The 27,984-nt window shown below is 36.7% G+C and overlaps 3 protein-coding genes across 3 annotated transcripts; 2 read left to right on the top strand and 1 right to left on the bottom strand.

Moving 5' to 3' along the window:
• Window positions 1–206: 206 nt before the first annotated feature.
• Window positions 207–16,765, top strand: LOC6503565 (chondroitin sulfate synthase 2). The gene is made up of 6 exons (XM_001964114.4): window positions 207–1,030; window positions 10,171–10,824; window positions 13,739–13,894; window positions 13,956–14,558; window positions 14,614–15,109; window positions 15,168–16,765. Exons 1-6 carry the CDS (start codon window positions 815–817, stop codon window positions 15,506–15,508), a joined length of 2,466 nt encoding a protein of 821 aa, XP_001964150.2. The 5' UTR covers window positions 207–814; the 3' UTR covers window positions 15,509–16,765.
• Window positions 4,289–5,154, top strand: LOC6503564 (soma ferritin). The gene is made up of 2 exons (XM_001964115.4): window positions 4,289–4,576; window positions 4,636–5,154. Exons 1-2 carry the CDS (start codon window positions 4,418–4,420, stop codon window positions 5,065–5,067), a joined length of 591 nt encoding a protein of 196 aa, XP_001964151.2. The 5' UTR covers window positions 4,289–4,417; the 3' UTR covers window positions 5,068–5,154.
• Window positions 16,651–27,433, bottom strand: LOC6504088 (probable alpha-aspartyl dipeptidase). Its single transcript, XM_001964113.4, has 3 exons — window positions 27,165–27,433; window positions 16,892–17,452; window positions 16,651–16,834 (listed from the first exon to the last, which is right to left on the bottom strand). Exons 1-3 carry the CDS (start codon window positions 27,263–27,265, stop codon window positions 16,774–16,776), a joined length of 723 nt encoding a protein of 240 aa, XP_001964149.1. The 5' UTR covers window positions 27,266–27,433; the 3' UTR covers window positions 16,651–16,773.
• Window positions 27,434–27,984: the final 551 nt, after the last annotated feature.

Here is a 27,984-nt window from a genome sequence, read left to right as displayed (position 1 = left end):
CTAAAAATCTATTTATATCTAGCTTAAAACCATTTATTAATAAGAAAATATAGAGAATTTATTGAAATATAGTCTCTTTCTGGTTTAAAACCTTAAAAATATCAAATTAAATACCGTAAATTAAGATTGGCGCCTTTAAAGTGACCAAACTAATAATATCAACTATCACTATCGATATATATCGATATGTAGGGGAAAATCGACAAATACGCATCTGGCAACACTAAGCATGCTTTATTTTTTTTGTTGTTTACCTGCGCGAAACCGGCCCGGCGCTCGAGTCGCTTTTTTTTTATTTTTATTTTTTAGCGGCCCCCCCAGCGCAGCGTGCTTCGCGAAAATTAGCCGCAAAATCGAAAAAAAAAATAGCGCGAGCGTAACAGCAATGTGCCCGGGAAAATGCCGGGAAAAGTATTAAATAAAAGCGAACGAAGGAAAGAAGTGCGTACGGCGCCGAGTCAAAAAATCGAAAAAGTGCCGAAAATAAAATAATTAAAAAATACGGTTTGAAGTGAGAAGAGCACCTGTTGGATTGCAATTACAAGAGAAATAAAATAAAAGCGGAGAAAAGCGATCAAAGAACCAGAAACCAGCAACAAGTGGCCCCCGGCCCGGCCCCAGCCATAAATGTGGAAAAGTGGAAAAACCGCGGCAAAAATGTGCATATGACACCAGATTTGGTTTTTGGTTCTGCTCCTGACACCAGTTTCTGCTTCTCCTTCTCCACTTCTCCTCTTTACCTCTTTCTCCGCTTTCTTCCTGGCACCTCTCCACCTCCAAAGACCCACCACCCCCTTTTTGAAAATTAAAGAAAATGCGCAGACTAGATCGCTTCATACGCAACCACTGCTTCCTGCTCAGCCTGGCCATTGGCCTCGTGCTCAGCCTGTGTGTCCCGGAGATCCTGATCGAACTGATCCAGCCGGAGTGCCCCCAGGAGGCGGCCGAGAACCTGCTGATCGAGCGCTTCGGCCAGGACTTTGAGCCGCAACTCAATCTCGTTAACAAGCCGCTGGCGGCCAAGAAGCCGGTACGTTCCAAACTTTAAGTTTTAAGGTTTAAAATAATAATAATTATTATTTTTATATATTTTTTAAAAAGTTTTAAAAAGTGATCAAAATATATATAAGATTGTATTAAAAATTGTTTAAAAAAAAGACTGTATTTTGTTAGTTTTAAGATTTAAAAATATATATATTATATTTAGTCTTAAAGTAGTTTGTTTTGAATATTAAAAATTTAAAATAAATCTGTTTAGCTGTGTAATAATTTATAATTTAATATAAAATTTCTGTTAGCTAGAAAATAGATATAGTAACAAAAATATATCTATATCTATATATAAATGCTTTACTTACTAAATATTCCCTTAAAAAATAAATAAAACCATAAAAAACAATAAATTATAATGAGGAATATGATGTGTAAAGTTGAAAAATCTTTAAATCCCAAGAATAAATAGACACAAGTCTAGTAGAGCCTGTAAATATTACTAAAAAAAAAAAAAATATATATATATATAGTGTATGGAAATGTGGGTATACCTTAGTAATATAGACTTACTTCATAGCCAGCATCGGGCCAGTTGGGGCTGATAGCGATTTATTGACCTTCGGGCTTATCAGGCTCTATTTTTTTTTTATTTTTTGACACTGGACAGCAGGAATTCATTTAATTTTGATCAGGATAAGATATATTCCCCAAAAACAATACTTCAACTAATTAAATTACTTTGCCCAAAGATCAAGACCTATTTTTTATGATTTTTTAATTAACTTGTGAAATTGTTTTCCATAAAATGCCAACTCTTATTCCTCATAGCAACCACTTTTAATTCTCATTTTTATATTTTTTTATTTTTCTTAACCCTCGGACACGTGTTACTTCTCGAATTTCCTAAGAATCTGCATATTTTTTTTTTACTATCGAAATTGAAACTAAAACTGCCCACTTGGTTCACATATTTTCTCAAGTACCTCCCCTGCCTAGGGCAATGACCCTAATTAAAGTTGAGATTTAAGTAGCAGTAACCCCTGTTGTCCAGTGTCCAATTTTATATATTTTTTTTCAATTTTCAGACGTCATATTATTTTACTTATTATTTTTCTTATCAATTCCAGTTTCCAGTTAAAAATAAAAACTCAATTGCTTGTGGTGCTTTGGGGTTTTGGGCCAAAAAAAATAAATTATAAAATGTTCTCCTCCTAATTTTTTAATAAATAGGGGCTGTGGCACAAGAGCCACCGTAAATTAAAGACCATCGAGAGCTCGTAAATTAAATTTAAATAAATAAACGCATTTTTAAATTACAACCCACCAACGGGGAGTATATGTGTATATTTGTTTATTTTCCCACCGAAATCTAAAGAATTCTTTTATTTTTTTTATACTAGAATAATTTGCGAAGCAAATAAAATGATTAATTTGCTCGAAAATATTTTTTAAAAATAGTATTTTTCAAAAAGCATGCTTTTTCGACCTCATGTTCCTGCAATTTATATTTATTTTTCGCTTCCATATGCTGAGCTTTGCGTTTTTCTTTCAATATGTTCGAAATAAAAAGGTTCCTAAATCGTTTTATGTTTTTTTTTTTGGTTTTTTTTTTTCGGCCTCAGCTTAATAATATTTATAATTAATGGCACGTTTCGTTTTTAACACCAAAAAACTGGATTATGGGCCGTAATTATAAATATTTTTAATGTTTGATTGAAAAGTGTCGCCTTCCGTCGAAATTTTGGATTTTTATGGTCCTACGTTAAGTGAATATTTAATTGAATTTAAAAAAGAAAAATTATAAATTATTTTTATTTATTATTTATTCTTTTTTTTAGCTTTCTAAACTTGATTTGTTAATTAACACAACTTAATTTAATTTTGACAACTTGAGACCTTAGCGGTCCTATTGAGAAATGTCTTAAGTCCGTGTTATTTTTTTACAATTAATTAAATGATTTAAATTCCTCTAAAAAAAAAACCGCCATGACAGGCCACTTAAACGATGATTTGCATAACTCTTGTGTGTTTTAATTTAATTTTTTTTTTTTTGCTGTCTGGTGAAATTGCTTACTCTGCTTACTTGGACTTTATTATTACCTTTTTTTTTACGAGTCGCACATGCGGTCGGAAGAGTCACCATTTCTTGGCTAAATTATAACACATTTTTTTTTAATGTGCGTAGTGTATATAGTTATTTTTTTAGGGTCTGTGTGGGGTTTTTGGTCGGTCAGTTTCGGTTTCAGTTTAAGTTTCAGTTTCATTTTTCGTTTTCTGGGGGATCTTTGAAAAAAAAAAATGGTATAGGGGGGACCATAATGCCCAAGACTCTCGCATTCGCACATGCGTTTGGAAATTGAAACTTGAGGCTTTAGGGAAGTTTAACAAATTTTCCATACTCTTCCTATACGTTTTTATTTTGAAATTATTTGTTCATTTTCATAAAGTACATTTATATTGTGTTTATTTTGTCAGAACTAGTTGAGAATCATAGGCTTAATTATGCTTAAAATAAACCTTTTTCATATTTTGGTACTATTTTTTGTATATTTTTGAATAATATCTTTCTATAAGTTTTTATTTTAAAATAATTTGTTAATATTTATAAAGTACATTTATATTATGTTCATTTGGTCAGAACTACTTGAGAATCATAGGTTAAATTATGCTTAAAATACAACTTTTTCATATTTTGGTACTATTTTTTGTATATTTTTGAACAATATCTTTCTATAAGTTTTTATTTTGAAATAATTTGTTAATATTTATTATGTACATTATACTATATACTTTTTGGTCAGAACTAGTTGAGAATCATAGGCTTAATTATGCATAAAATACAACTTCTTCTTATTATAGTGTTATTTTTTGTAAATTTTTGGTAATATCATTATTTAGACTTTTGAGGCGCTTAATTTATACAAATATTGACCAGAACCAGTTGAGAATTATGGCCCAATAAACCCCATTTTAGCTTCTTAAAGAAAAGCAAACATTTTAAAGAGTATTGCTGGGGAGATGATACGAAAAAAAAAGAGTCTTCCGTCCACTCACTTAATAAAAGACAATAACCGCGTTTGCTCAACGTGTCTGTGTACTTGTTCGAGTTAAAGCAAACAGATCTGGACATAAACACCGATATACTATATATATATATATATATGTATATATTCCCTCACACACACGTGAAGAGTACACACTAATGCTAAGTGGAAGTTAAGTGAAATCAGAGCCGGCAGAGCACTTTGAACTTCAACCCAAAAAAATACAGAAAATACAAAAAGAAAAAGAGTTGAGGGATCTTCCATCTTTCAACACTCACCTGTCCCCAGTCTGTCCAGTTTTTTTTGTATTTTTGTTGTTTTGGGTTTTCATTCAGATTGTATTTGAAAAAGTAAACAAAAAAAAAATAGGGGGGAAAATAATGAAATTTTTTGTTGAGAAAATGTCTTTGGGTTTCTGCGGGTTTTTTGGGCGCCACTTTTGTCAGGTAATGCGCCAGAATTTCGCTCAGAGTTGCGAAAAAAAGCTAAACGACCAGATCAATATGGAGCTCAAGGCCTGCCACCAATACCTAGCCATGGTTTGAAATTATTTTTTTAATTTTAAATATTTTTTTTTAATAGAACATATCATTTCAAGGCGTATCATTTCGATCGGGCTGATATCAGTTCTCCGGGCATGCACAAATTCTTTATCCAGGCCAGTGCGGAGGAGCGTGAACACGCTGAGAAAATAATGAAATATATGAATAAGCGTGGTGGTGCCATAATTTTGAGCAGTGTACCCGAACCGATACCCTGTTTCCAGAGCTCCCTAGCAGCCCTCAAGCACGCTTTGCAAATGGAAATGGAAGTTAATCAACATTTATTGGATTTACATACCCTGGCTGGGAAGGAATCGGATCCGAATTTGTGCGATTTTATTGAGGCGAATTTCCTTCAAGAGCAGGTCGATGGCCAGAAGGTATTGGCCGACTATATCAGGCAATTGGAACGGGCCCAGAACGAGGTCGGGGATTATCTATTTGATAAATACATGGGTGCTACCTCCGGAATGCACGGCGACAAGTGACTTTTAAACTATTTTTCTCTACCAAATTTGTGTGTATTAAATATTAAATAAATCAAGAAAAATTATAAGGTTTAGGGGGTAAGGAAATATTGTTATTATTATCAGGCAGGTCGCTCCTAAAAATAAAACAGCTTATCGCCCCGAAAAAGTTGCACAAGTTTCTAATTGAAAAGTCAAGTAAAGCTCTTGAAATCGGAACCAATAGCTCTATATCTCTACTCATCTTGAAGGCAATTTGTCAATTGGTGTTCGGTGGAGGCTAAAAAAAAGTAAAGGGTTTCAGTTGGAAATCGGAGAGACTTTGTATAATCTATATCAGTAATTGAGGGGGATTTTTGAGAGGTCTTTAAAGAGTGGCTCTTTAGTTTTTATGTTTGGAAAGTTAAGAACCAAGATATGATAGAGGATTTCCTTCTTAAAGGTGTAATTTTCTTTCAAAAATCTGTATAAATAATAATACCAGTTACTTAAACTACTCAATATAGATCTAAGATCTTGTCTTTTCACTTTAATTACATTTTCCTTACAATATCATTCCCACAAGTGCGAATAAATGTGGATATTGTTTACCCATCTTACCCCCTTTTTTTTTTGGTTTTAATTGAAAAGCGCGTCGCATTTCCGGTGTGGACTCTGGTCGCTTTATCCGGGGCCAGACTGTACAGACTGTACAGACTGTGTCCCCAATAAATTGCCCGTCCGATGTCAGTCCCAGTGAGACTATTAGACTAATCCGTCCCGACCCGCATCTGTTCCTCCCATTATTGGAGGAGGGAGGGCATTAGAATTCTCGACAGTCTCTCCAGTCTCTCAGTCTATCAGTCTAGTATGTCTGTCTGGCCCGGCGCACTTGTCCCAATTAAGATTTGTTCCAATCCAATACAATTTGCCGCAAAGTCTGTCGGTTGCACGTTCCAGGTTGTCTCTCGCCTTTGGGGCACTTTCCTCCTCCAGCGGATGGAGCGACCAGATTGCGACACCCTCTGAATATTCTATAAGGTGTATTTGATCTGGATGAGCTATATAGGAAGGATGTAGGTCTTCAGATTTAAGTGATCTGTGAGTTACAAGAGGTGTTCGATATGGGAAGAGAGATATAAGGGGTCTTTTTAGGAATTATTTCAGGGATTAGGGCTTAGGGCTTAGACTTTGTTCATGAAATATCAATACCCGGTACTTTCATAGATAGTAGATTCTACAATATATTAAATATCAGTACTCGGTACTTGCATAGATAATATTATAGATGATATATATATTGAAAATATATTTATAAAGAAAAAATATTTTTATATTTAAAATTAATACATATACCCGGTACTATTACTATTTAAACCCTCTTGTCTATAAGATTTGTTATTATAATACCAGAAGCTCAGGAATCTCTCCTGTTTATTATAATTTTATATATTAAAATAAATATAAATACCCGGTACTTGCATGGATTATATTCTTGATTATACAATATATTGAATACATATTTATAGAGAAAAGCCTGCTGTTTTTTAAATAAATATAAATACCCGGTACTTAAACTATTTAAACACTTTTGTCTACAAGACTATTTAATAAAATAGCTATTCTTACAAACCACACTACCCGAAATGTAAGAAATCTATCTAAAATCTCTTCATTTAAATTTTAATAAATTATAAAATCCAAAGACCCTTGAAAAATAATTCCCAGTGTAAACAAAATCCATTTCGTTGTCAATTCAAATTCAAATCCAATTCAATCCCGTAATTTATGCATTTCTTGGTGCGATTTAAAAAGTGCAATCGACTGGGTCGATAATTGTATGGAATGGGATATATTGTCTATATAACAGATGATTGGATTATTAGCCAATCAAAGATCCAATCCATTGATACCTAATCAGCTTCATAAAGTCTTTCATTTGCGATCGCCAATGATTACAAGCTTCGGTCCATAATTGAATCAATTTAAAAGCAGTTTAGGGGTTAAGGGCGCCAAAAGGCTATTAATTAGAGTATCCATAGTCTAGTAATTAATGGAGTATTTAAGTCAAATCCGAAGCATAATATTTGCTAGAGAATAAAGTAACTTTAACAACAACCTGTGGAGATTTTCGAGGTATTAATCATGGCTCATTACAAGGCAAACAGAACCTAAGTAGCGGCCATATAAAAATAATACTCACTCGCGGCTATCTGGAGATTTATTGCCAACTATATAGAGTAGTTTAGTAGGGACTATAAGTCTCAAGTTCAAGTTGTGACTCAAAAAATGGATATTTTCTTTTGTTTTTCTGATATTTTTATTTTTTTTTTCAATTTTAAAATATCTCTTACATTTCTAGTTGCCAGAGTGACGTAGTTCCTAACTCTATTTCTTGTTATTTTTTTTTTATTATTCATTGATAAGAAAAATAAACCAAATTTTGATAAGAAGTTTGGGTTTTGGACTTTCAATAAATTTTCTCTTTAACTTTTCGACTCACTTCCGTTGTGTTAATTACGTCACAAGGCTGTTTAAAGTCTTATCTGTGAAGTAATATATATATATACGCCTATATCTTTCGATCCCCAACACCACGTGTATTATTTCTAGAAATTCAATTTCTATTTGGATAAAATATGTTCAGGTGTTCTGGTACAGTAGAGACTCCTCCGTCATCTTAATGTTTTGTAAATTCCAATTTTTCATTCTCCCGAAAAAATTCAATTTTATTTACTTGGAAAAAGAACACAAATCTTTACCAAAATGTATGTTTTCTTTTTCATTTTTGTGCTTTTTTGCGGTGATTTTATTTTTAGTCTTGGTTTACCTTTCGGCGATATATTTACACAGTTGATGATTGGCAAATGTTGCTGTTCTTCCCCCCAGTCTTCTGGTCTTCTAGTCTTCTAGTCTTCTCTAGATTCTACATTGTAGACTCTAGACTATAGATTGTAGATTCTAGAATCGAAAAGATCTGTGCTAATGGTACAAGGCTGGCATTAGAAACAAAAATCATCATCAAACTCTCAGAGTTTTTAATTAAAAAAAAAATATAAAAATAATTATATATAGCTTCCTATTTAACTTTCATATCTTGGCTGAGTGTTTCTGTTTATTTATCTAATCGATCAAGTATTTTTTTTCTTACCTCACTAATACATTTATTTATTAAGGTGATTATTGCTAATTGCCGCCAACCAACAAGTTATAGTACTATTTGCCCATCGAGCTCGTTTTCACTCTAAAAAAAAAATAGAAAAAAATAAAACCATTCAAGGACTCGGCAAACAGAAAAAATTATTAAATAAAAATCTATAAATTATTACTTTAAATAAAGAAGTCTAGGCGAGAGATGACTGAGTTGTTAGTTCTTCAAGTAGAAAATGGAATACTCTTTCTGGAAGAGATATAGAAGGCTTACAAAATTAATAATTAAATTAAAAATGATAGAATTTAAAATAAAATTAAATTGGGAAATAAATATACAAAACAAGTCATTATTTGAAGCCTCAAAAATAATTTCTATTAATTTTCTAAGCCAGAGTCTGTATAAATACTAATTAAATTTTAAAACAAATACTAATTCCACTAGAAAAATTATTTAGACACTTACTAAATAAAGTAATAATATATATTAAATATTTAATATCCCAAAAGAGTATTTTAAAAAACCAGAATAATTAAAAAACAAAAACAAAAAAAAAGTAAAAAGATTAAAGCCGAAAGTGACCCTGAGAGTTCGGGCCACTTTACGATATGCCATAAAGCTAAAGGCCGGGCAAACAGCTTGTTAGCCATTATTAAAAATCTATTAAGAATGATTTTTAATTAGCCATAATTCCTATGAACACTACCTGGTACTGGTACTGGTACTGCAATAATCCCTCTGTATATACTCGAACTTGGACAAACATTGGACCAAAAGTGCTGACCTTTTGTTTATTTCAACAAAAGTAATTTCCAATTTAAACAAATCGCTGGAAGCAAGTAGTAGGGGAGTAGGTGTGTCCGACTTGCACGCATCTTCTTTGTAGTAATTGACAAAAAAATGTATATATTTTTTGGATAATAAACAAGGCAAACTAAGTACTTGCTTGCATGTATGCAAATTTTTCGCAAAATTTCGCAAAAAAACACACAAAATAGACGCCCACTTAAGCGCTAAATGGATGTTTCTGTTTACCTTTTTTTTTAACTATTTATTTAGTTATTTTTTTTTTATTTGAAAAGTGCCTTGAAATTGCTAGTGCCTCTCGGAATATTTTAGGAGGAAGTAGCTCTACAAAGAAGTCTATTTAAAAGTCTACAAAAAATCACATGATTAGTTAAGGGAATAAATAAAATAAATATTTAAATTATTTCTTAAAGTTTCCAGTCACTAAGATATAGTTTTTTAAATTGGTTAAGATTTTTTCTTTTAATTTTAAGATAGTTGATAGTAGTTTTAAATCAAAAATAACCAAAACAATTATTGTTTCTCGGAAAGTCTTAAAAGTCATGTGACTTTCTTATTTTTTTTATTACCTAACAATTAAATACTAATAAATATTATTTAAAATTTAAACCAAGAATCCAACTGTCAATTTTTAATATCAGTTTGAAAGTTTTAAGACCCCAACTTGACATTATCTCTTAATTTTTTTTTTTTAATAAAAATTGTAGTATTAATTTTTGGAAGGGAATTCCTCATCGAGGGGTTGTCGAACTCTTGTTTAGTCATCTAATCATAAAAATGGGAATTACAAAAATCCCCTCAAGTGGCTGGAATACAAAACCCGAACCACTTAAAAAAAAAGATGTAATTGAAGAGATAAAAATAAAAAAAGAAGCCCTTTTTGGCAGGTGCTATAAATTTATAAAAGTACTTTGAAGAACTACTTTATCTTGTATCTTGTTTCTTCTATTTTTTTTTTTTATAAAAATAACTTAAGCCTTAAGCCACTTTTAAGAAGAAGTCACGTACTGAAGGGCACAAGAAAAAAAATATCTTGGAAATTCAAGATTTAAATCTCATTCTCAAATTCCCCCCAGAATCGATCGGAAAGAAAATATATTTCTCAGAACAAGAACCAGACTCTCCTCTCACGATTTTAATTACAAAAAAAAATAATAATTATTATTATTTACTATTTTTTTTTAAAGGTAAAAAATGTGATACGACCGAGATATTATTCCTCGGAGCTGGGTATCCGGGAGAAGCTCTTCATTGGGGTCATGACCTCCCAGGAGCACATCAACACCTATGCCACAGCCTTCAACCGGACAATAGCCCACTTGGTCAATAAAATTAAGTTCTTCATCTATGCGGACAGTGTCAAGACTAATTATAAATTAAAGAACATTGTGGGATTCACGGACACCCACGAGAATCGTCGTCCCTTCCATGTGATCAAGTACATAGCCGATAATTACCTAAAGGAGTACGACTACTTCCTGCTAGTTCCGGATAATGTCTATGTGGATGCCCGGAAGTTGAAGAAACTATTATACCACATGAGTATCACCTTTGACCTTTATATGGGAGGAGCACGAGTGGGCTTGGATGCCGGGAATCCCTTCAATGACCTGGGTGGAGGAGCTGCCAGTGCCGGGGAGGAGGACCTGCCACCGGGTCTTAATGACAGAAACTATTGCTCTTTGGAGGCGGGCATCCTCTTCAGCAACAGTGTCATCCGGAAGATGAGGAACAATCTGGAGCGATGTGTCCGGATCGGTAGCACCTCCGATCACTCCGTCAACATAGGAAGGTGTGTCAAGTACGCCAGTCGGGTGGCAGGATGCCAGGAGAGTTTTCAGGTGAGTTTATATATTTTTTTTTAATTTAAAATGTTTAAACTTTAAGATATCTCTGCTGACAAAGACTAGAAGTTCTCCTAAATAAATTTTAAAATTAAATAAAAATCCTAAACGATTCACGCACATGCGGATCGACAATCAGACATTTCATTTAATTTTCTGGCATCGTTCGTGCCGGCTTCCTACATGCCATTTTATTTATTTAAACAATTTGCCGCAAACTCAAAAGACGCACACAAGATACAGATACAGATACAGATATACAGATACAGATATACAAGATACAGAATCAGATACAGAATCAGTATCAGAATCAGAGTGAAAAAGAGCCAGAGAGACAGACGGAAAGACCTCGAAGATACTGGAGCCATTTCATTGATATTTCACATGCAGTGTTGTCAGTTTGGCTTTTATTTATATTTTTTGGATTTTTTGGAGCTTGGGGATTGGGGCTTGGGGCTGGTCAGAAATCAAAGCACAGAATAAGTAGCCACTTCACACTTGATGGACGGGAGAGTTTATTTTATTTTCTAGCAACAAACAAAGAATTTCTTTGCGCTTCGAACAATGGTTCGGGGGTTTGAGAAAATTGAGCGAAAATAAAATAAGAGGTCATGGGTTCGAAACAGTATTCAGGATTTTGAAATATATAATTTTAAGTAATATTTTCTATCAATGTTTTTATTGAAAATGACAAAGTAAGTGTATTACATGAAATGATAGATATTTTGTTGAGAAAAATTATGAAATTAAGAATAAAATAAATACTTATGCTAATACTTATAACTAATTACTAATATTATACTAATTTCATACTTATATACTCCCTAACATTTTAGAAATTAAAATATACTAATATTTTCCCTTAATAAATAATTATAGTCTAAATAAAAGATTTCTTTAATGTTCTTTAAAGGTATTTTCTTAGGGAATTAAAAAGGATTAGATATTAAGACATTAAAAATGGAAGTCTTGCTTAAATAATTTTCTGAAACTAGCTTTTTAATTTAAAATCTGTAACATTTCATTAAAATATAACAAGAAAAGCAATAGAAAAAGGGTTAAAATATTTCTTAAAATATTTAGATTGTAATAAAAACAAATAAAATTTGAAAAAGTATAAAATATAAGGGTAGCTGATGCTTCTAAATTTTTGCAAAGTAACGAAAAAGGTATTTTTATATTTATATTATTTAATTATGTTGTTTTTTATGCTTTTATGTTGCTAAATTATGGTGAATAAATTCTAAAAAAATTATCCCTTTTGAGAACCTCTTAAGTATTACTTTTTCCACAACCCCCAGACCACTGTGCAAGTGAAACCGCGAGGGGGCATGACCATGACAGTTTGGGGGCACAGCTGCTAACGGATATCTTAAACAGTGGCCTGTAATTGTCTAAATTTGAGGCTCTAAAATTTCAGACATACCAACCACGATCTATTTTGTGTTTATAAAAAAAAAATTCCTAATGTCAGGCAATTAAATTAGTAAAATAATAGCAAAGAAAATAACATAAAATTAGTGCTTTCTTTCCTCAGATTCCAAAAATAGGCTCCGATATGAATCACTATTATTTGCAATTATTGGACTGTTTATAGAAGGGGATTATTTTGTATATTCCCCTTCTTCCGCAGAATCTGAGATGAAAGCATCAGGTTCCTAATAATTTGATTTTGTTTTGGTTTTCGAAAATGGAATTCTTTCTTTTGTTTATTTATGTGTTTCAGTGATTTATGTTCCGGTCTTCCAATTACTAAATAATAAGTCATAGCACCTTAAGTGACTCACAATACCAACTAAATTAGTGAACTTACTTAATTTTGAAAGCCATAAAAACTGTCATTTCGCAAAAGCAGCTGCTTAAATTCAAAAATGAGTAAAAAATTGAAAAAAAATGCAACATTATTTGTTGGTTAATTAACTTCCCAAAGGAGAGTTGCTGGAACCGGCGGCTTCAAAAGACTTCCCCCCATAAAGGAGGGACTGGGAATGGGATATGGGAATTGATTAATTAACTGACACAGTGACTGTGACTGTGACTGCAGCTGTGACTGACAAGGAGATAAGAAGTCGGAGGAGTTGGTTGGAAAATTTCAAATCCCCCGAATCGAATGGGCGATCTTTGTTCCATTAGTACGACATTGTTAATTTAATTATGCCCTTGGCTGGCGGTCCCTCGGCATTTATGGATCATAAAATGGTAGATTGGCAAAGAAAATACAAATAAAAAATGCAAAAAAAAAAAAAGGGGGGGAAGCATGTGGCTCGCATCCGTGGGAGCTCTGGAGAGACTTCCTTTCCATGGAATCGGTATTGAGGCGTGACCCATGACCTTGGCCAACTGTACTTTCCAAAGAAAGAAATATGAAGGGAATCAAGCAGGGAAACAAATTTATCGAAATAATCGATAAGAGGATATCGAATTTATCGTTTTTAAAACTTTAAAAAGAAAATTTTTTGTTACAATGGAGTTTTATTTAATTTTTAATATAAATAATCATTAGAAGCCAATGTTTCCTATTTAATATTCTTCTCTAGAGATGGTAGACATTCGGTAAATACATATAAAAATCGATAAAACCTAAATACAATCGAAAAAACATAAAAAAAAAACTTTTAAATATGAAATAAAGTTACTTAAATCAACAGAAATACATAAATCTTAAACAACAAACAACTTCTTGTTAAATATATCGAAATAATCGTTAAAAGTTTATCGAATTTATCGTTTTTGAAACTTTAAATATTAAAGTCTACCTGATATGGCTATTATGTTGAGGAAACTCTTCTCTAGAGATGGTAGATCTTCGATAGAAAAGCATAAATATCGATAAAACATGGAATAATCTTTTAAATAAGAAATAACGCCACCTAAGTCAACAAAAATATATAAATCCCATTATTTCTTACAGGGAATGCGTCAGTATAGCTATGCCCTGGACTCTCCAGGACGACGACATCGTGACTTTAGTGAATTGGCCAAACAGGAGGCCTTCCGCAATGCCAGCACCGTGTATCCTGTCCAAACGCCCGAGGACTTCTACCGACTACACGCCTACTTCTCCAAGGTTCGATTTTAAATCATAATTCCTAAAATATATATATTTTTAAATGATAATTTCTTTACAGGATCACCTGGAAAAGGTGCAGTCTAGTAGCTATGATCTGGAACAGAAATCTTACCGCATCGCCAATGGCAGTATCTCGAACAAGATCCTGGAGATTCGCTGGCCGCTGGGAGTTCCACCGCCGAGTGCTCCGGAAACCCGACACGACATCCTCACGTGGCAGCTTCTAAACGGGACGCACAGTTTCCTGTCCCATGGAAATGCCGAGCATACGGTGGCCCCACTGTCCAAGGTGGATGCTTTGGACTTTGAGAAGGTGCTGCAGATCGCCCTGCAGTATGCGGCACTGAAGCATCCCCGATTGACGTACCACAGCCTGCACAGTGCCTACCGGAAGTTCGATGCCACCCGGGGCATGGACTATCAATTGCATCTCAGCTTGCAGGAAGGATCCGGACGGAATCGACAGCTTCTGGTGAAGAGTTTTGAGGTGGTGAAACCCCTGGGCAGGGTGGAGGTGGTGCCATCGCCCTACGTCACGGAGAGTACACGGATAGCGGTCCTGGTGCCGGCGTTCGAGCATCAGGTACCGGATGCCCTGGAGTTTGTGGCCCAATACGAGCGGGTCTGTATGCAGAACCAGGATAACACCTTTCTGTTGCTGGTGAGGATGCCCTTCCTTCTTTTGAGCACTTCCTTCAATCCTTTGATCCTTTCAGATCTTCTTATATCGCCTGGACTCGCCCAGTAAGGGCGACGATGATCCCTTCAAGTCGCTCAAGACTCTGGCCCTGGACCTGTCCACGAAATACAAAACGGATGGCTCTCGAATCGCCTGGGTCTCCATCCGTCTGCCGGAGCAGTTGAGCACGCCGGTGGATGCCAGTGACTGGCTACTGCACGCCTCCATGTACGGACCCCGGCAGCTAATCAGCCTCGTGGTGGCGGATCTGGCGCTGCCCAAGCTGGGCCTCGAGTCCCTCGTTCTAATGGCCACGCCGGGCATGAACTTCAAGGCTGATTTCCTCAATCGTGTCCGGATGAACACCATCCAGGGCTTCCAGGTGTACGCACCCATCGGCTTCCAGATGTATCCGTGCCGGTGGGCGCAGTTCTGTAAGGAGTGCGACACCTGCGATGTCTCCCAGAGCTCTGGATACTTTGATCGTCACAACCACGATGTGATTTCCTTCTATTCCCGGGATTATGTTCAAGGTAAGGATCTCCATTGGCCGGCTAGGATGTCCTTCTATAGCTCTGTCTTCCTTTTCAGCCCGGAAACTACTGCATCCGCAGGGATTACCGATCATCAGGAGCGACCTGGACATCGATCAGCTGTTAATGCCAACGGAAGGGCCGGATACACGTCCTGCGGGCGTTGAGAGCATCCTGGATATGTTTGTGGCGGCCCAGCATTCAGTTCACATACTCCGGGGCGTGGAACCGAATCTACGATTCGGCCAGGATGTCCGTAACTATCTGGCGAGGGGCGGAACACTGCCGCCGGAGGTGCCGGAGCGTTGTGGACGGGAGAAGTGCATCCATTTGGCGTCGAGGAAGCAGATCGGTGATGCCATCATCCGCTACGAGGATAAAAGTATTTTGCACAAATAGCAGGCAGTCTGATATAGCTCCTGTTCCTGCTCCTGCTCCTGCCTGTAATATCATTAGTTCCTTTTTTTTTAAAACTTACACTTCCATGCGTGAATGACTTGCAAGGGGTAGTGGGGGTGAGTGAATGTGACTTCAAACTCTGGGTGGTGTGCATCGTATACAGGACTTCAAAGCCAACTCTTATACTCGCATCTAGGACATCCAAGGACCTGTGTGGCAGACCTATCTCAACACTAACTTCTAGTTCAATAAGCCAGTTGTTGCTTGCTTTAAAGTGAAACTTTCAATGCTCAAAAAAAATTAAAAAACTAAAAGAAATCATAAGGAAAAACTATTAAAAAAAAAGAACGATTAGACAACGATTAGTAAGGATAAGGATTAAGAATATATAGCTGCCATTCATAGACATTCGATATTTGGTTTTCGCATGTAAATATTTAGCATATATCCCATTTAATTGTTAACTATCCTAACTACTATTGAACTTGCCTATGTAATTCCTATATAATATAATATATAGACTACCTTAGTCCTTAAAGGAGAGTCCTTCGGGCAATAGCCGGGAAGGACGACCCATAGATTAGTTTGGGAAGGGAGGGTTCTCTCTGCAGAGGCCTCTAACTCTAAGTACCATGACTCTATTTTTTTTTTAAATAATTATATTTTGTTGCAAGAAAAAAATATTAAATTAAAATTAAAATTAGTTAAGTGGCTGTACTCTGTGAAAAAAAATAAATGCCGCCTTGCCTCATTGTCTCAAAAATAAATTAATTAATAAACCGGTGTGCCAAAAAAAAAAAGAAATGTTTAAAAAAAAAATTAAGAAACTTGTATATTTTTTACACTTCCAAGTCCACAAAAGTTTGGGGAATCCCCAGAATATTTCATAAAAACCATAAATTGTAAATAAGATTTAACAATTTTATAAAAAAAAAATAATAATTTTCTATGAAACATTGCCAGAACACATCAGTTTTAGAATCGAATAAGAAGTCTGCCAGTCAATTCTTATAAAAAAAAATTAAATTATTATAAAATATATTAATTTATTGAAATATGAAAAGTTCCCGGTACCGCTTCAAGTACATCCTTTTTTTATACCATTTTAGTCATAGTTTATTATTAAAATATAATCTATCATATTTTTTTTAGGAATTATATTGTAGTTTTATTAGGAATTGTTGTTATTGCAAAAATAATACAATAAGCTTGTATGTGTATATGTACAATAAATGTGTAGATGTTTTCCTCAGTGTATATTCTGATTATTTCTGAAGCAGGAAGCTCAAGTCGGCCTGGGGAGGGAGTTCCTCAGAGCCTCCACCACTGGAATTAAATTAAATATTATTATTTAAATAAAAAATTAATTAAAAAATTACTTACGCCTTGAAGAGCTTGGCATTCCGATCTCCCAGCAGCGTGGCCTTCTCGCCCTCCACCCGGACACTGGTGCCCTCTCGCAGGCCCAGCACTGGCAGGCCATGATACGCCACGAACTCCTCGATCCTTTCGTCCCGTGTCTCGCCCTTGTGCTGAGTGGAGGCCTCCGGGTCCAGGTAGTGCGGATTAATGTTGAACGGCACCAGAGCCAGGGCCTCGAAGCTGGGCGGATACGCCACCGGCATGTCGTTGGTGGTGTGTATGGACCTGGTGGCCACATTCGTCCCGGCACTACTGCCCACGTAGGGCAGACCGCCCCGCAGCACCAGCTCCCGGATGGGCTCCAGGAGTTCCAGCTCGTAGAGCGTTCGGAGAAGGACGAAGGTGTTGCCGCCGCCCACGAAAATGGCCTGGGCCTCCTTCAGGGCCTGGGCCCGGTCCGGCTTCGTGTGGAGTCCCTCGACGGCGTAGCCCCACGGCTTTAGAGCATCCCTCACGGTGGCAGTGTACTTGTCATGATCCCGCAGGGCGTAGGGCACGAAGAGCACGGTCTTCACATTGGCGCTGTCAGGAATTAAAGGATATTGTAGTTTAAATAAGATTGTATTCCTATATTTCGCTTTAATACCTAAACTTTATAAGAAAACAAAGGATGTTTAAAGATATTCCGCCAAACAATCAAAATTATATTTATCGATAGGATTTTATATCGATAGGATATCCTTTAAGGATTTCAGCTTAAATATACGATGAAAAATGGCAAAGATATAGTCATAGGAGTGCTCCAGATACGAGTATCCAGCATTTTGCCAGGGGATCCATCGGAAAAAAACGAAAAAAATCGATATTTGGTCACGGTTTAGGGTTTTGATGCAGATTGATTGGAAATGCGAAAATATGGATAAAAAGACATTCCGATCGAGAATCGGGTGAAAAATGGCAAAGATATAGTCATAGGAGTGCTCCAGATACGAGTATCCAGCATTTTGCCAGGGGATCCATCGGAAAAAAACGAAAAAAATCGATATTTGGTCACGGTTTAGGGTTTTGATGCAGATCGATTGGGAATGCGAAAATATGGATAAAAAGACATTCCGATCGAGAATCGGGTGAAAAATGGCAAAGATATAGTCATAGGAGTGCTCCAGATACGAATATCCAGCATTTTGCCAGGGGATCCATCGGAAAAAAACGAAAAAAATCGATATTTGGTCACGGTTTAGGGTTTTGATGCAGATCGATTGGGAATGCGAAAATATGGATAAAAAGACATTCCGATCGAGAATCGGGTGAAAAATGGCAAAGATATAGTCATAGGAGTGCTCCAGATACGAATATCCAGCATTTTGCCAGGGGATCCATCGGAAAAAAACGAAAAAAATCGATATTCAGTCACGGTTTAGGGTTTTAATGCAGATCGATGTAGAATGCGAAAATATGGATAACAAGACATTCCGATCGAGAATCGGGTGAAAAATGGCAAAGATATAGTCATAGGAGTGCTCCAGATACGAATATCCATCATTCTGCAAGGGGATCCATCGGAAAAAAACGAAAAAAATCGATATTCGGTCACGGTTTAGGGTTTTGATGCAGATCGATGTAGAATGCGAAAATATGGATAACAAGACATTCCGATCGAGAATCGGGTGAAAAATGGCAAAGATATAGTCATAGGAGTGCTCCAGATACGAATATCCATCATTCTGCAAGGGGATCCATCGGAAAAAAACGAAAAAAATCGATATTCGGTCACGGTTTAGGGTTTTAATGCAGATCGATGTAGAATGCGAAAATATGGATAAAAAGACATTCCGATCGAGAATCGGGTGAAAAATGGCAAAGATATAGTCATAGGAGTGCTCCAGATACGAATATCCAGCATTTTGCCAGGGGATCCATCGGAAAAAAACGAAAAAAATCGATATTCAGTCACGGTTTAGGGTTTTAATGCAGATCGATGTAGAATGCGAAAATATGGATAAAAAGACATTCCGATCGAGAATCGGGTGAAAAATGGCAAAGATATAGTCATAGGAGTGCTCCAGATACGAATATCCATCATTCTGCAAGGGGATCCATCGGAAAAAAACGAAAAAAATCGATATTCGGTCACGGTTTAGGGTTTTGATGCAGATCGATTGGAAATGCGAAAATATGGATAAAAAGACATTCCGATCGAGAATCGGGTGAAAAATGGCAAAGATATAGTCATAGGAGTGCTCCAGATACGAATATCCAGCATTTTGCCAGGGGATCCATCGGAAAAAAACGAAAAAAATCGATATTCAGTCACGGTTTAGGGTTTTAATGCAGATCGATGTAGAATGCGAAAATATGGATAACAAGACATTCCGATCGAGAATCGGGTGAAAAATGGCAAAGATATAGTCATAGGAGTGCTCCAGATAGGAATATCCATCATTCTGCAAGGGGATCCATCGGAAAAAAACGAAAAAAATCGATATTCGGTCACGGTTTAGGGTTTTGATGCAGATCGATGTAGATTGCGAAAATATGGATAAAAAGACATTCCGATCGAGAATCGGGTGAAAAATGGCAAAGATATAGTCATAGGAGTGCTCCAGATACGAATATCCAGCTTTTTGCAAGGGGATCCATCGGAAAAAAACGAAAAAAATCGATATTTGGTCACGGTTTAGGGTTTTAATGCAGATCGATGAAGAATGCGAAAATATGGATAACAAGACATTCCGATCGAGAATCGGGTGAAAAATGGCAAAGATATAGTCATAGGAGTGCTCCAGATAGGAATATCCATCATTCTGCAAGGGGATCCATCGGAAAAAAACGAAAAAAATCGATATTCGGTCACGGTTTAAGGTTTTGATGCAGATCGATGTAGATTGCGAAAATATGGATAAAAAGACATTCCGATCGAGAATCGGGTGAAAAATGGCAAAGATATAGTCATAGGAGTGCTCCAGATACGAATATCCAGCTTTTTGCAAGGGGATCCATCGGAAAAAAACGAAAAAAATCGATATTCGGTCACGGTTTAGGGTTTTGATGCAGATCGATGTAGAATGCGAAAATATGGATAAAAAGACATTCCGATCGAGAATCGGGTGAAAAATGGCAAAGATATAGTCATAGGAGTGCTCCAGATACGAATATCCATCATTCTGCAAGGGGATCCATCGGAAAAAAACGAAAAAAATCGATATTCGGTCACGGTTTAGGGTTTTGATGCAGATCGATTTGGAATGCGAAAATATGGATAAAAAGACATTCCGATCGAGAATCGGGTGAAAAATGGCAAAGATATAGTCATAGGAGTGCTCCAGATACGAATATCCAGCTTTTTGCAAGGGGATCCATCGGAAAAAAACGAAAAAAATCGATATTCGGTCACGGTTTAGGGTTTTGATGCAGATCGATTTGGAATGCGAAAATATGGATAAAAAGACATTCCGATCGAGAATCGGGTGAAAAATGGCAAAGATATAGTCATAGGAGTGCTCCAGATAGGAATATCCATCATTCTGCAAGGGGATCCATCGGAAAAAAACGAAAAAAATCGATATTCAGTCACGGTTTAGGGTTTTAATGCAGATCGATGAAGAATGCGAAAATATGGATAACAAGACATTCCGATCGAGAATCGGGTGAAAAATGGCAAAGATATAGTCATAGGAGTGCTCCAGATACGAATATCCAGCTTTTTGCAAGGTGATCCATCGGAAAAAAACGAAAAAAATCGATATTCGGTCACGGTTTAGGGTTTTGATGCAGATCGATTTGGAATGCGAAAATATGGATAAAAAGACATTCCGATCGAGAATCGGGTGAAAAATGGCAAAGATATAGTCATAGGAGTGCTCCAGATAGGAATATCCATCATTCTGCAAGGGGATCCATCGGAAAAAAACGAAAAAAATCGATATTCGGTCACGGTTTAGGGTTTTAATGCAGATCGATGTAGAATGCGAAAATATGGATAACAAGACATTCCGATCGAGAATCGGGTGAAAAATGGCAAAGATATAGTCATAGGAGTGCTCCAGATAGGAATATCCATCATTCTGCAAGGGGATCCATCGGAAAAAAACGAAAAAAATCGATATTCGGTCACGGTTTAGGGTTTTGATGCAGATCGATGTAGATTGCGAAAATATGGATAAAAAGACATTCCGATCGAGAATCGGGTGAAAAATGGCAAAGATATAGTCATAGGAGTGCTCCAGATACGAGTATCCAGCATTTTGCCAGGGGATCCATCGGAAAAAAACGAAAAAAATCGATATTCGGTCACGGTTTAGGGTTTTGATGCAGATCGATTTGGAATGCGAAAATATGGATAAAAAGACATTCCGATCGAGAATCGGGTGAAAAATGGCAAAGATATAGTCATAGGAGTGCTCCAGATACGAATATCCAGCTTTTTGCAAGGGGATCCATCGGAAAAAAACGAAAAAAATCGATATTCAGTCACGGTTTAGGGTTTTAATGCAGATCGATGAAGAATGCGAAAATATGGATAACAAGACATTCCGATCGAGAATCGGGTGAAAAATGGCAAAGATATAGTCATAGGAGTGCTCCAGATACGAATATCCAGCTTTTTGCAAGGTGATCCATCGGAAAAAAACGAAAAAAATCGATATTCGGTCACGGTTTAGGGTTTTGATGCAGATCGATTTGGAATGCGAAAATATGGATAAAAAGACATTCCGATCGAGAATCGGGTGAAAAATGGCAAAGATATAGTCATAGGAGTGCTCCAGATAGGAATATCCATCATTCTGCAAGGGGATCCATCGGAAAAAAACGAAAAAAATCGATATTCGGTCACGGTTTAGGGTTTTAATGCAGATCGATGTAGAATGCGAAAATATGGATAACAAGACATTCCGATCGAGAATCGGGTGAAAAATGGCAAAGATATAGTCATAGGAGTGCTCCAGATAGGAATATCCATCATTCTGCAAGGGGATCCATCGGAAAAAAACGAAAAAAATCGATATTCGGTCACGGTTTAGGGTTTTGATGCAGATCGATGTAGATTGCGAAAATATGGATAAAAAGACATTCCGATCGAGAATCGGGTGAAAAATGGCAAAGATATAGTCATAGGAGTGCTCCAGATACGAATATCCATCATTCTGCAAGGGGATCCATCGGAAAAAAACGAAAAAAATCGATATTCGGTCACGGTTTAGGGTTTTGATGCAGATCGATTTGGAATGCGAAAATATGGATAAAAAGACATTCCGATCGAGAATCGGGTGAAAAATGGCAAAGATATAGTCATAGGAGTGCTCCAGATACGAATATCCAGCTTTTTGCAAGGGGATCCATCGGAAAAAAACGAAAAAAATCGATATTCAGTCACGGTTTAGGGTTTTAATGCAGATCGATGAAGAATGCGAAAATATGGATAACAAGACATTCCGATCGAGAATCGGGTGAAAAATGGCAAAGATATAGTCATAGGAGTGCTCCAGATACGAATATCCAGCTTTTTGCAAGGTGATCCATCGGAAAAAAACGAAAAAAATCGATATTCGGTCACGGTTTAGGGTTTTGATGCAGATCGATTTGGAATGCGAAAATATGGATAAAAAGACATTCCGATCGAGAATCGGGTGAAAAATGGCAAAGATATAGTCATAGGAGTGCTCCAGATAGGAATATCCATCATTCTGCAAGGGGATCCATCGGAAAAAAACGAAAAAAATCGATATTCGGTCACGGTTTAGGGTTTTAATGCAGATCGATGTAGAATGCGAAAATATGGATAAAAAGACATTCCGATCGAGAATCGGGTGAAAAATGGCAAAGATATAGTCATAGGAGTGCTCCAGATACGAGTATCCAGCATTTTGCCAGGGGATCCATCGGAAAAAAACGAAAAAAATCGATATTCAGTCACGGTTTAGGGTTTTAATGCAGATCGATGTAGAATGCGAAAATATGGATAACAAGACATTCCGATCGAGAATCGGGTGAAAAATGGCAAAGATATAGTCATAGGAGTGCTCCAGATACGAGTATCCAGCATTTTGCCAGGGGATCCATCGGAAAAAAACGAAAAAAATCGATATTTGGTCACGGTTTAGGGTTTTGATGCAGATTGATTGGAAATGCGAAAATATGGATAAAAAGACATTCCGATCGAGAATCGGGTGAAAAATGGCAAAGATATAGTCATAGGAGTGCTCCAGATACGAGTATCCAGCATTTTGCCAGGGGATCCATCGGAAAAAAACGAAAAAAATCGATATTTGGTCACGGTTTAGGGTTTTGATGCAGATTGATTGGAAATGCGAAAATATGGATAAAAAGACATTCCGATCGAGAATCGGGTGAAAAATGGCAAAGATATAGTCATAGGAGTGCTCCAGATACGAGTATCCAGCATTTTGCCAGGGGATCCATCGGAAAAAAACGAAAAAAATCGATATTTGGTCACGGTTTAGGGTTTTGATGCAGATTGATTGGAAATGCGAAAATATGGATAAAAAGACATTCCGATCGAGAATCGGGTGAAAAATGGCAAAGATATAGTCATAGGAGTGCTCCAGATACGAGTATCCAGCATTTTGCCAGGGGATCCATCGGAAAAAAACGAAAAAAATCGATATTTGGTCACGGTTTAGGGTTTTGATGCAGATTGATTGGAAATGCGAAAATATGGATAAAAAGACATTCCGATCGAGAATCGGGTGAAAAATGGCAAAGATATAGTCATAGGAGTGCTCCAGATACGAGTATACAGCATTTTGCCAGGGGATCCATCGGAAAAAAACGAAAAAAATCGATATTTGGTCACGGTTTAGGGTTTTAATGCAGATCGATGTAGAATGCGAAAATATGGATAACAAGACATTCCGATCGAGAATCGGGTGAAAAATGGCAAAGATATAGTCATAGGAGTGCTCCAGATACGAGTATCCAGTATTTTGCAAGGGGATCCATCGGAAAAAAACGAAAAAAATCGATATTTGGTCACGGTTTAGGGTTTTGATGCAGATCGATTGGGAATGCGAAAATATGGATAAAAAGACATTCCGATCGAGAATCGGGTGAAAAATGGCAAAGATATAGTCATAGGAGTGCTCCAGATACGAGTATACAGCATTTTGCCAGGGGATCCATCGGAAAAAAACGAAAAAAATCGATATTTGGTCACGGTTTAGGGTTTTAATGCAGATCGATGTAGAATGCGAAAATATGGATAACAAGACATTCCGATCGAGAATCGGGTGAAAAATGGCAAAGATATAGTCATAGGAGTGCTCCAGATACGAGTATCCAGTATTTTGCAAGGGGATCCATCGGAAAAAAACGAAAAAAATCGATATTTGGTCACGGTTTAGGGTTTTGATGCAGATCGATTGGGAATGCGAAAATATGGATAAAAAGACATTCCGATCGAGAATCGGGTGAAAAATGGCAAAGATATAGTCATAGGAGTGCTCCAGATACGAGTATCCAGCATTTTGCCAGGGGATCCATCGGAAAAAAACGAAAAAAATCGATATTTGGTCACGGTTTAGGGTTTTGATGCAGATTGATTGGAAATGCGAAAATATGGATAAAAAGACATTCCGATCGAGAATCGGGTGAAAAATGGCAAAGATATAGTCATAGGAGTGCTCCAGATACGAGTATCCAGCATTTTGCCAGGGGATCCATCGGAAAAAAACGAAAAAAATCGATATTTGGTCACGGTTTAGGGTTTTGATGCAGATCGATTGGGAATGCGAAAATATGGATAAAAAGACATTCCGATCGAGAATCGGGTGAAAAATGGCAAAGATATAGTCATAGGAGTGCTCCAGATACGAGTATCCAGCATTTTGCCAGGGGATCCATCGGAAAAAAACGAAAAAAATCGATATTTGGTCACGGTTTAGGGTTTTGATGCAGATTGATTGGAAATGCGAAAATATGGATAAAAAGACATTCCGATCGAGAATCGGGTGAAAAATGGCAAAGATATAGTCATAGGAGTGCTCCAGATACGAGTATCCAGCATTTTGCCAGGGGATCCATCGGAAAAAAACGAAAAAAATCGATATTTGGTCACGGTTTAGGGTTTTGATGCAGATCGATTGGGAATGCGAAAATATGGATAAAAAGACATTCCGATCGAGAATCGGGTGAAAAATGGCAAAGATATAGTCATAGGAGTGCTCCAGATACGAGTATCCAGTATTTTGCAAGGGGATCCATCGGAAAAAAACGAAAAAAATCGATATTTGGTCACGGTTTAGGGTTTTGATGCAGATCGATTGGGAATGCGAAAATATGGATAAAAAGACATTCCGATCGAGAATCGGGTGAAAAATGGCAAAGATATAGTCATAGGAGTGCTCCAGATACGAGTATCCAGCATTTTGCCAGGGGATCCATCGGAAAAAAACGAAAAAAATCGATATTTGGTCACGGTTTAGGGTTTTGATGCAGATTGATTGGAAATGCGAAAATATGGATAAAAAGACATTCCGATCGAGAATCGGGTGAAAAATGGCAAAGATATAGTCATAGGAGTGCTCCAGATACGAGTATCCACCATTTTGCCAGGGGATCCATCGGAAAAAAACGAAAAAAATCGATATTTGGTCACGGTTTAGGGTTTTGATGCAGATCGATTGGGAATGCGAAAATATGGATAAAAAGACATTCCGATCGAGAATCGGGTGAAAAATGGCAAAGATATAGTCATAGGAGTGCTCCAGATACGAGTATCCAGCATTTTGCCAGGGGATCCATCGGAAAAAAACGAAAAAAATCGATATTTGGTCACGGTTTAGGGTTTTGATGCAGATTGATTGGAAATGCGAAAATATGGATAAAAAGACATTCCGATCGAGAATCGGGTGAAAAATGGCAAAGATATAGTCATAGGAGTGCTCCAGATACGAGTATCCAGCATTTTGCCAGGGGATCCATCGGAAAAAAACGAAAAAAATCGATATTTGGTCACGGTTTAGGGTTTTGATGCAGATCGATTGGGAATGCGAAAATATGGATAAAAAGACATTCCGATCGAGAATCGGGTGAAAAATGGCAAAGATATAGTCATAGGAGTGCTCCAGATACGAGTATCCAGCATTTTGCCAGGGGATCCATCGGAAAAAAACGAAAAAAATCGATATTTGGTCACGGTTTAGGGTTTTGATGCAGATTGATTGGAAATGCGAAAATATGGATAAAAAGACATTCCGATCGAGAATCGGGTGAAAAATGGCAAAGATATAGTCATAGGAGTGCTCCAGATACGAGTATCCAGCATTTTGCCAGGGGATCCATCGGAAAAAAACGAAAAAAATCGATATTTGGTCACGGTTTAGGGTTTTGATGCAGATTGATTGGAAATGCGAAAATATGGATAAAAAGACATTCCGATCGAGAATCGGGTGAAAAATGGCAAAGATATAGTCATAGGAGTGCTCCAGATACGAGTATCCAGCATTTTGCCAGGGGATCCATCGGAAAAAAACGAAAAAAATCGATATTTGGTCACGGTTTAGGGTTTTGATGCAGATCGATGTAGAATGCAAAAATATGGATAAAACGACATTCCGATCGAGAATCGGGTGAAAAATGGCAAAGATATAGTCATAGGAGTGCTCCAGATACGAGTATCCAGCATTTTGCCAGGGGATCCATCGGAAAAAAACGAAAAAAATCGATATTTGGTCACGGTTTAGGGTTTTGATGCAGATCGATTGGGAATGCGAAAATATGGATAAAAAGACATTCCGATCGAGAATCGGGTGAAAAATGGCAAAGATATTGTCATAGGAGTGCTCCAGATACGAGTATCCAGTATTTTGCAAGGGGATCCATCGGAAAAAAACGAAAAATATCGATATTCAGTCACGGTTTAGGCTTTTGATGCAGATCGATTAGGAATGGAAAACCAACATTTAATGGGAATCCCGCATAAGAATCTGATGAAAATTGGAGGAGATATAGTCATAAACGCAATCCCAATACAAATTTGGGACGTTTGGTGTGAGAATCCATCAGAAATTTTTGAAAAGCAAGGGAATAAACATTATTTTCTTGTATATATATAATGGTTCTATATTCTATGGAATAGAAATTAGTATAGGGAATTGGTGCATAAACGTTTTAAGGTATTCCTCGTTAAAATCGGGTCATCATAAGAAAATTTATTGAATAATTTGAGATCCCAAAAAAAAAACACACTTCTTCTTTTAAAGATAAGAATGGGGGTCAATTCTGAAGAGTGATATTGCCTCCAGATTAGGGTTCTCCAGTAGATTCGATGGCTTACCCCTTGAAGAGATCCTCCAGCTGACCACGGGCATGCTCCAAGTATCCGTGACCGTGCAGCCTGGAGGAGGAGAGCAGCAAGAGGTTCCGTGCTTTGGCCATTTCTGGGGGCTATCTAATCGTCGACTGGCAGTGGATTTGCGGTTACTAGGTTTACGGATTTCTCTGGCAGTTGCCCGGCGAGATTACCAGAGTTTTATGACCCCCTTGCGGCTAGGGTTGTTGATGGAAAATATCGCAGAACACAGAACTCTGGAGCGTAGTTTTAAGTTATTTTAAAGGAATATTATTTATTTTATTTTTAAGAAAGTTAAGCAAAGTTTTAAAGCTCTTTGAAATGAATTGAAATTGAAGAAATTACTAAAAATTTACAAATAGATTTCTCTCACTCTTAGCTTTGAGCTCAAATATAAAGGGCTATTCGTTTTCTTTGTCAAAAAAAAAAAATAAAATGCATTCCAGGGGGAGGGCTCCATCGCTCCCCATCCCTGGTTTGGGTGGCCCAGTACATATCGATATATTGGGGATGGGATGCAGTGACTGCACTTTTGAAATATCGGCCAGCACGAATAATATATTAATATTTAAATCTTGTAGTATTTCGATATTTCTCTATTGGAAGCCTTTTTTTTCGAGTTAAATAGTATGACATTCCTAAAATATTTATATTTCTATAATTGATTTTGATTAGTTTTACGAAAAATTGAACGTTTCTCCCTCAGCTGGCATTGGAAATTGACTATTTTGAAGGTTTTCTTTTTTTTTTTTCAATTAGAAATGCTAATATAATTAGCCATTTCATGTAATTTATATTTGTTAAA

The sequence above is a fragment of the Drosophila ananassae genome, chromosome XL (assembly GCF_017639315.1).
Source record: "Drosophila ananassae strain 14024-0371.13 chromosome XL, ASM1763931v2, whole genome shotgun sequence".
NCBI lineage: Eukaryota > Metazoa > Arthropoda > Insecta > Diptera > Drosophilidae > Drosophila > Drosophila ananassae.
This window is presented reverse-complemented; position numbering and strand designations above follow the sequence as displayed.